General features: G+C 48.2%; 1 protein-coding gene across 9 annotated transcripts; it reads left to right on the top strand.

The window, feature by feature from the left end:
• Positions 1-2601: 2601 nt before the first annotated feature.
• Positions 2602-6872, top strand: LOC119288116 (protein FAR1-RELATED SEQUENCE 5-like). 9 transcript variants are annotated; one of them, XR_005141111.1, is made up of 6 exons: positions 2602-2770; positions 2883-3100; positions 3807-3897; positions 4000-4690; positions 4792-5245; positions 5634-6872. XR_005141111.1 is itself a non-coding variant. In XM_037567739.1 (4 exons), the coding sequence occupies exons 3-4, from the start codon at positions 4051-4053 to the stop codon at positions 5034-5036; spliced, it is 885 nt and encodes a 294-aa protein (XP_037423636.1). In that variant the 5' UTR covers positions 2602-2770; positions 2883-3897; positions 4000-4050; the 3' UTR covers positions 5037-5480. The 9 variants fall into 9 exon arrangements, 3 of the variants coding, with proteins under 3 accessions (XP_037423636.1, XP_037423638.1, XP_037423637.1); XR_005141108.1 differs by having other exon boundaries at positions 3550-3897; XR_005141109.1 differs by having other exon boundaries at positions 2883-3731.
• Positions 6873-9733: the final 2861 nt, after the last annotated feature.

Here is a 9733-nt window from a genome sequence, read left to right as displayed (position 1 = left end):
CAAAAAGGAGGGTAAAACCCCTTTTTAATAATGTGTAGTGTACTACACTTTTCAAAAGAAATTAATGGTAAAAGCAATATAGTTATTAAGGAAGTACTTACGTAACTACGGCAACGAAGTAAGATATCTCTATGGCTTTAAGAATGTGCATGTTCTTATACTTAGTACCTTGTCTTAAACAATAGATAATTAAGATGTTACCCTGGCTTATATGGGTGATCCACTGTGCTAGTTTGTTCTAAATACCTAGTGGTTGCTAGATGACAACATCTTGTAGGCATAAAAATAGTACCGTGGACTTCGTCATTCATTTGGCACATCAATTGCCAGTAGGCTCTAGCTAGCGTCTTTTGATCAATATTCGTTTGACTTGAATTTACAAGGAGACGATGCTGGTCCGCTGTCTTTGTTTAGGACTACATATTTAGCGAGGAAGGTGCGTCTTCTTCTTGTTTCCTTGTTTTATGCAGTCAATTGTAACTACAAAATTGTTTCATGCATACACAAATACGGCAACTTGTTTCGGTTCCCGTAAAATAAAGGGGAGATGTGTCAGCACTCTAAGAAAGAGTAGTACAACATGGTTGGCGCTTTTGATATCTTACTCTCAATTTCAAATTACCGTTTCATGAGACTTGGGTACATATCAAGCAATGGGATGAAAGAGAAAGACTTTCTTTTTTTGCATTCAAAAAGAGAAAGACTTCATAGGGTGACCAAATATATATGTTCATATTTGTGTGTACTTCCTCCTTTCCAAAATGTACAGCTATACAACTAAAATTTGCTATTCCCTGCCAAAAAAAAAAATTGACATGGATGCAATAGCAGAGGTGGTCATTTGCGAGCACGGGGCCATGGCCTGATGGTCGCTGGCCTTTCTAGCAGTAATGAGATTGACGAAAGATTGGCTGCATTCAAATGCTACAATCTATGACAAGTTGCTATGTGCATGTATGGAAGGCCTCACCTTTAATTATCTGACTTAGAAAGTGACAATAATAGCTTTTTTTGACAAAGGGTTAATTTAGTGGCTCAAAGTAGAGCACATCTGGCCTCTGCGTAGTTAGGATACACATAGACAACACCAACACATGCAAACAAGAACACGCCAATAAATAGCAAACTCATATAAGACTAGAGCTATGCGTAGGCGAGGAAAAAAACCCTAAAGCGATCAAATCCACAATCGGCAAGCTACATCAATGACCATATCCTCACCAACCATCTTATTACACCAAGCGAACGACGAGATTCTTCAATAGCAATGCCTTCAAGAAGCGAGCGACACTCAATAGTCGCCGTCACCGGATCCAACCACCTAAGGTCAGAATCTAGGTTTTCACCCTGAAGAACTAGTCCGAACATATCCGAGCAATGGCTTCAATAAGATAACGATGTAAAAACATTGCCGTTGCTAGGCATAACCAACTCGGGTCACCTAGGTTTTCACCTCGGAGCTCGAGACCGGGTGCCTAGTAGCACGACCATCAAGTCACTCAAGTGTTGTCGCCGCCACTTTTCCATGAGCCCAGTAGTTACGTGCAATGTGACCGCCACCATTGTATCACCGTCCCTCTGTGTCAAACCGTTGTCCATAGTTTGCATCTCACCGTGATGTCAACCACTGGATATAGAGGGAGAAACCCTCATGAAGATCTTTCGGTGGCCACCGCGGTCCACATCGAGGCCGCCGCCCGGCGAGATGGCCCAACCGTGAGCGGAACCCAACAGGCAGCGGCGCATCAGATCTAGGTGTAGCAGCCACACCAGCGACAGCCGCCGCCTCAAGCGCGGAGTCGTACGAGCTGCAAGGATGAAGGCAGGGCTTCTCCGTCGCCGTTGATGAGAGCGTACGCGCCAGGCTCAAGCAAGCACATAGGCACCTTCATTGATTTCTTGACTAGCTAGCGACACATGCACGTACGTCTGGCCGATTGAAAATCTGGCTTTCACTAACGCCTTGGATGGATTCGATCTCTTTGGGTCCTCGTGGCCTCGGGAAGAACAGCCACAAGCAAGGACCTCGCCGCCGCCGTCATACGCATGCACTAGCTTTGCCGGCGGCATCCTCCAGCGGCGGCATGAGGAGAGATAGGTTGAGCGGGGGACCAGGACGTGCGGCAAACCTCACAAGAGGTCGGATCTGTATCCAATAATCCAAGTGACAGCAATAGCTATCTGATTGATTTGTGGCAAAGCTCACAAGAGGTCGCCCCTCATCATATTAAGTGTATCTAAGTGTAGGCTATATTGCTCGATTGAGAGCAGCGATATGGCTCATACAACCATATAATAGCATTATCTCAGCCGTTGAGATGCCCTGATCGGTAGGTGGCGCAGACACTTAATGCGCACATGGCGAGCGCTGGAAAATCGCGTAAACCTTCTGCCGTCGTGCGGCGTACAGATACGAAGTGGGGTCCATCGTATGAATACAAGGAGAGCCCACGCTGCATGTTACGGAGTAGACAGACTTGGACCACCGGTACAGGTGTGTGCGGGATTCTGGACCATGGTCCAGATTCTTTGCCTCTCGTGTTTATGCTATGGCGCATTAATGGCGGGTGTGTTGGGTGGGAGGGGGCGGTGCGTCCTTGGGTCTTCTCTTACCCCTGTGCGCAGGCGGAAAAAACAAAAAGAAAAAAGTGTTTGATGCAAATAAGGGCATGGAGGAGCTCACTGCTCGAGCGCTGGCGGAAGCGGCGGCCGTACTGACGGGGAGCGTAGGCGGGGGTGTCGTCGACTTCCCCCCGGATCTAGTCTGCAGGTGCGCCACCCTGCTCCCCAGCCCCTCTCTTGTTCGAGCCGGCCCTGTTTTGGATCGCTCCTAATCTGGTAGGCAAAATTGACACCGCTCGTTCTGTTGCTTTTTAGCGCAGTTTGCCGATCTTCAGTGGCGGTGCTCCGTCTGTGGGCTCTGCGCATGATGAGGGGAGCGAGGTGTGGGGCTGGCGAGGGACTGGCCTGCCAGATTCGTCAGTGGCCGTTCAGGATAGTTGCGGTGATGCCGGGGGGGAGGGCAGCGGCGACAGCGCTCCAGCGGAGTCGGCGAGTCGGCGGTGAAGCCACATCCGAAGGCGCCGGGGTGGATTCAGAGGTACGCATCTTCACCCCTCCGCCCTTTCTCTGAAGATTTTGTCCCCTGTAGAAAATTTGTTATGAAAAAGAGGAAGAAATAAGGGAATCAAGTTATGAAAAAAAATTGTGTAGCAAACAGCATTAATGATGGTCCGTATAAATCAATATCATGAAAGAAAAAAATAAAAAAAAATGCTTAGTAGGGAGATGGTGTTGTTCTATGACGGAGTCATAAGTCAATGTTAGGATTGGGAAAAAACAGGGAAAAAGAGATGGGGAAATGAAAACTCGACGTGCAAACTCATTTGGGTCATAGCGTTGTGGGCTGATGCTATGCTAGTGTTTAGCGGTGGACAGAGGATCGGGCCGGAATGCCGGCAAGGTACTAGGTTCTTGTGATGGCATTCAGGACAGCTAGGGTGCCCTGAAATTCATTTTACTCTAACGCTCTTCTTTTTTCGCGTGCAGGAGAGCCATTTTCCCCCTTTATGTATTTGTACTGAAAAAATCATGCTGCGATCCTCTATTGTTACAATTGTGTAGTAGAGTCCGTGTGAGGGGCGAATCCTATCAAGCGAACACCATGCCCTGGTAGGATGGGTACGCTTGAGAAGACCATCAAAGGATTTGCGGAAAGGGAAGGAGACGAGGTCGTAAAGCATGAGTTGGGCACAACTTTCGAATCGTTGATAGAGGCTTATGATTTTTACAATCTGTATTTGTAGGAGCATGGCTTTGGCATCAGATATGGAAAAGGCCGGTTCAACCGGGAAAAAAGGAAGACCATGCAGGAGATTGTTTGTGGATGCTCAATAAGTAAAAAAAAGAGTATATCTCCAGAAGAATTAAAAAAATCAATCAATCTTTGTGTGATTCCTCACTTGTTTTTTTTTTCTTGATAAAACTGTTGTTTCACAGGGGAAGCATCTCCGTGAGAACACACGGTCATGTCGGTGCGAGTGTCCAGCGATGATCGGGCTGTTGAGGACATCGGGTAATGGGTGGTACATAACGGAGCATCGAGTAAAGCACAACCATGTCATGGCCCCTAACTGTGGTGAGATGCTGCATTGGCCATCCCACAAGCACATTGATGTTTACACAAGGGATCTGGCGAGGAACCTGCAGAAGAATAACATCAACATCAGCAAAGTGTACATCACAATTGGAGGGTTCTTCGGGACGATTGAAAATGTGCCTTTCGCGAAGAGGGTGCTTTGGAACTTGTGCGGGAAAATAGGTCGGGACGAGCCAGATGATGATGTGAAGAAAACAATTGAAGTGTTCAATGAACTAGGTGCAAAGGACCCTGATATTTTGTTCCGGGTTCAGGCTGATGGCGAGAGCAGGATGAAAAATCTAATGTGGACAACAGGGCATAGTAGGCTAAAGTACAAGTTCTTTGGTGATGTTGTCACCTTCGACACCACATATCGGACAAACATGTATGACATGCCATTTTGGCTGTTTGTTGGGGTTAATAATCATTTTCAGAGCATCTTGCTGGGAGGGGTGCTGCTTAGGGATGAAGAAGTAGAAAGCTTCGAGTGGGTTTTCACGGAGTTCCTTAGGATGATGGGTGGTGTGGCACCGAGAACCATATTGGCGGGTGCGTGTCCCTGAAATGTCTTGTTCATGACTTATATGTTTTTTTGTGGTGGAGGCCTTACTATATTACTAGTCGAACTGACATATGACACTGTGTTGCAGATCAGTGCAGAGCTATGGAGGTAGCTATAAAAACAACACTTCTGGATACAGTCCACCGGTGGTGCAAATGGCACGTCCTAAAGAAAGCAAAAGAAAGTCTTGGTGCTTTGTATGGCAAGAGAACTGAATTCAGGCAAGAGTTCCACAAGGTTGTCAAGACCATGTTAACGGTGGATGAGTTCGAAGAAGCTTGGGCACATTTGATCGAGAAATACAACCTGAAGACCCACTCGTACATGACTTAGCTATTTGAAATACGAGAGAAATGGGTTAAGCCGTACTTCAAAATGGTTTTCTGCACAAAATGTCTGGCACCCAGCAGAGTGAGAGTGCAAACCATAGGCTAAAGAATTATGTGCCACCAGGTTCACCAAGGCATAAGTTTGTCATGTAATACATGAGGCTGCAGTTTGACCCATCATCTAATGAGAGCTACGAGAAGAGAACAAAAATCGTAAGTTGATGTCTTGTTGTTGGATATACTTAACCAAAAATAGAAATGGGTAACCTAAATGTAAAATCTGAGTAGCCTGGGTTAGTACTGCGGACCAACTCGTCAATTGAGTTGGATGCAAGCAAGGTGTACACTAGGGCCATGTTTGAGCAGTTGGGCCTGCGAAGAGAGAGAAGTAGAGCAGAGTAGTATTCATGGTTAAGATGCAGGACAATGGTTCACATTTCGAGTGTGGGTGCGGGCTTTTCGAACACATGGTTATACTTTGTTGTACATCCTGAAAGTTGTTTCCTCCGCCTTTTTGTGTTTTCCTAATGATTTTTTGTAAGTAGCAACCAGTATGTTAGTGGTATCATTTCGTGATCATGTGTTTTGCTCTGTTTCTCAGGTGATGGATTTTTTGGGGATGGTGAGATCCCAGAGAAGCACGTTGTGAAGAGATGGACAAAGGATGCTCGTGCCATACTACTAGAGCACCTACAGCACTACGAGCGAGATCAGATTAGCTCTACTACGCTAACTTTCAGAAATACTACGCTAGCTTTCAGAAATAACAGAATGTACATGCACTGGAGTTAGTGAGGCTCGGAGACACGAGTGTGGAAGCTTACGAAACTCTGATGGGTCTATTGAATCAAGCGCTGCTGGTGATGACACCGTTTGATAAGGCAAAGGATGGACTAAGACTGGAGGACCGTGTGCAGAACAAAGGCCAACAAGACGGAGCCGCGAGACAGAGAACATGTAATCCAGAGGCTGATGAAGTGAATTCCGAGCATAGCCATCCTTTAGGGCTTGTTCGTTTATTCCCTTCCCCAAGGGGATTGGAGAGGTTTGAAGGGGATTGGGAAGGAATTTGACATACAGGGGATGTAATCCCTCACAATCCCCTTTAATCCCCCTCAAACATTGTGCAACCGAACAAGGCCTTAGCAGGTTTGGAACCGCCGGCGAAGAAGAGAAATCCGGGAAGGCCAATGAATGTTAGGAACAGAGCACCTTACGAAAGCACGGCGAAGAGGAGATTAAGGGGCACAAACGAACAACTTGCCCACAGCAAGGAGACACCCCGGAAAATCCTAGGAAGGACGCAATGTGCAGCAACTGCGGCGTGGTTGGACATAGGAAGAACGCGTGCAGACAGACCGGCCGGGCAAGGGGCTAATGCTGAGACTGCATAGCTTTACTGGATATCCTGTTCTACTTGTAACAAAAAGTGTAAACCTGTTAATTTGTAGCTGCCTGCACGTTTAAGACCGAGCCGTCCATGTCTTGTTAGATCTTAACAAAAAGTGTTTCCTATGGAAAGAAAGTCAAACCGACTACCCGCTAGACAGTGGAACTGAAGGAGTGTCATGCGGCTGTCGTGCGCGAGGTGGCTCCAGAAAGTTTGAATGTTCAAAATTTGAACAGTGCATAAAGGGTAGCTGCCACGGTAAAGACGGTAGCCATCATCGCCATGTGCACAGTGGGCCTGTTTGGTAACGCGAAGGAGCGGACGTGGTGCTACAGTTAACCGGTCCAGGAAAATGTTGACGTACTGGACCAAACTAGCTGGGCCTCATCAATGACAAGAGACAAACTACCTCAACACTGTGCAGAAATGAATGGAGATTGGAGAAGCACTATACAGCAAGAAATACGTGAAGACCCGCACATCTCGAGGAGGACAAACCGCTAAGATAATAGGACTATATGGTAGTATGAGCCATATCGAATTTTCGATATTGCTCTAGAACTGAATAATGATTGACGTGTGTAACATATTCCTATGTTTGCTCTACTACGCTCTACTACCATATGTTTAGCTGCCAATTATTTCACTACGGCCTTTGTCTACACCTGCTTTTTTGGTACTCACGCATTTATTATTGAGGGTCCCGTACCCCTCCCTCATCGCACCCGTAGGCGACAGGGAGGGCGGCGGCCTGGACTACCTCACGGTGGAGGGGCATGGCTGCACTGTTGCCGATCTGGATCGGGATCTGGCCCGATCTAGATCCAAGGGCTTGCAGACGACGCGGGCGGCAGTCAGGGTGGCGACCCTGTTGCGCAGCGACGATTGGAGCCTCCATGTCCGGCGGTGTGGCGGCTGCATGCTCATGGGTGGCTTCGACGGCTGGGGATCTGGCGTCCTGTCCAAATCCATCCCGGTTTTGAAGGAAATATGCCCTAGAGGCAATAATAAAGTTATTATTTATTTCCTTATAATCATGATAAATGTTTATTATTCATGCTAGAATTGTATTAACCGGAAACATAATACATGTGTGAATACATAGACAAACAAAGTGTCACTAGTATGCCTCTACTTGACTAGCTCGTTAATCAAAGATGGTTATGTTTCCTAACCATGGACAAAGAGTTGTTATTTGATTAACAAGGTCACATCATTAGTTGAATGATCTGATTGACATGACCCATTCCATTAGCTTAGCACCTGATCGTTTAGTATGTTGCTATTGCTTTCTTCATGACTTATACATGTTCCTATGACTATGAGATTATGCAACTCCCGTTTGCCGGAGGAACATTTTGGGTGCTACCAAACGTCACAACATAACTGGGTGATTATAAAGGAGCATTACAGGTGTCTCCAAAGGTAGATGTTGGGTTGGCGTATTTCGAGATTAGGATTTGTCACTCCGATTGTCGGAGAGGTATCTCTGGGCCCTCTCGGTAATGCACATCACATAAGCCTTGCAAGCACTCCAACTAATATGTTAGTTGTGAGATGATGTATTACGGAACGAGTAAAGAGACTTGCCAGTAACGAGATTGAACTAGGTATTGGATACCGACGATCGAATCTCGGGCAAGTAACATACCGATGACAAAGGGAACAACGTATGTTGTTATGCGGTCTGACCGATAAAGATCTTCGTAGAATATGTAGGAGCCAATATGGGCATCCAGGTCCCGCTATTGGTTATTGACCGGAGACGTGTCTCGGTCATGTCTACATTGTTCTCGAACCCGTAGGGTCCTCACGCTTAAGGTTACGATGACAGTTATATTATGAGTTTATGCATTTTGATGTACCGAAGGTTGTTCGGAGTCCCGGATGTGATCACGGACATGACGAGGAGTCTCGAAATGGTCGAGACGTAAAGATTGATATATTGGAAGCCTATGTTTGGACATCGGAAGTGTTCTAGGTGAAATCGGGATTTTACCGGGTTACCGGGAGGTTACCGGAACCCCCCGGGAGCCATATGGGCCTTCATGGGCCTTAGTGGAAAGGTGAAAGGGCTGCCCATAAGGGCTGCGCGCCTCCCCCCCTTCCCCTAGTCCTATTAGTACTAGGAGAGGTGGCCGGCCACCCTTCTCCCCTTTTCCCCCTTGGGGAATCCTAGTTGGAATAGGATTGGGGGGAAGTCCTACTCCCGGAAGGAGTAGGACTCCTCCTGCGCCTCTCTCCCTGGCCGGCGCCCCCTCCCCCTTTGGCTCCTTTATATACTGAGGTAGAGGCACCCTAGAACACACAAGTTGATCCACGTGATCTATTCCTTACCCGTGTGTGGTGCCCCCTGCCACCATATACCTCGATAATACTGTAGCGGAGTTTAGGCGAAGCCCTGTTGCTGTAGTTCATCAAGATCGTCACCACGCCGTCGTGCTGACGGAACTCTTCCCCGACACTTTGCTGGATCGGAGTCCGGGATCGTCATCGAGCTGAACGTGTGCTCGAACTCGGAGGTGCCGTAGTTTCGGTGCTTGATCGGTTGGATCGTGAAGACGTACGACTACTTCCTCTACGTCGTGTCATCGCTTCCGCAGTCGGTCTGCGTTGGGTACGTAGACAACACTCTCCCCTCGTTGCTATGCATCACATGATCTTGCGTGTGCGTAGGAAATTTTTTGAAATTTCTACGAAACCCAACAGGTTTGGCATTGGCCGGTCGGTGGTGCGAGGAGGACCGGTGAGGGGCGGCTTGAGGCTCCCTGCCAGCATGCCGACGGCGGCCCTCGTCTCCATAGTGAGGCTCCATTCGGTTCCACTCAGCTGCGCGTTTGGGGAGACGCGACTTCCGGTGAAAATCGCGCCGACAGCAGTCATGGCGGACGATGGCGGCGTCCATGACGTCGTTCTCTTCTCAAGGCATCGTTGTTGCAGGTACTGGCACCCCACTCGTGATGCTTCGAGCGAAACCCTAGATCTGGATCTATTGGATCGGACGATGATGGCACCTCCGATGCCGTCGTTCCTCCTGGGAGCATCGTTTTGGAGCAAATGCTGGTTGGACGGGAAAAGCGGACGAGTGGTGTCGCATTCACTGCAAGGCCGACGGTGGATCCCGATGGCATGGTGTTGCGGAGGTTCGGCGGCGGGCGTGTGTGGACGGATACGTGCAGGGTGGTGGAGTTGTCTGGCGCCGTGGTGGCGTCGACGGCAGGTCGGGCAGATGGCGGCGGCATTCTCTGAGAGTGCGCCGAACCGGTATGGGAACCAGTCCCGGTGTGTGGCTGGGCTGGGGCATCCGGCTA

This window comes from Triticum dicoccoides, chromosome 4A, assembly GCF_002162155.2.
Source record: "Triticum dicoccoides isolate Atlit2015 ecotype Zavitan chromosome 4A, WEW_v2.0, whole genome shotgun sequence".
NCBI classification, from domain to species: domain Eukaryota; kingdom Viridiplantae; phylum Streptophyta; class Magnoliopsida; order Poales; family Poaceae; genus Triticum; species Triticum dicoccoides.
This window is presented reverse-complemented; position numbering and strand designations above follow the sequence as displayed.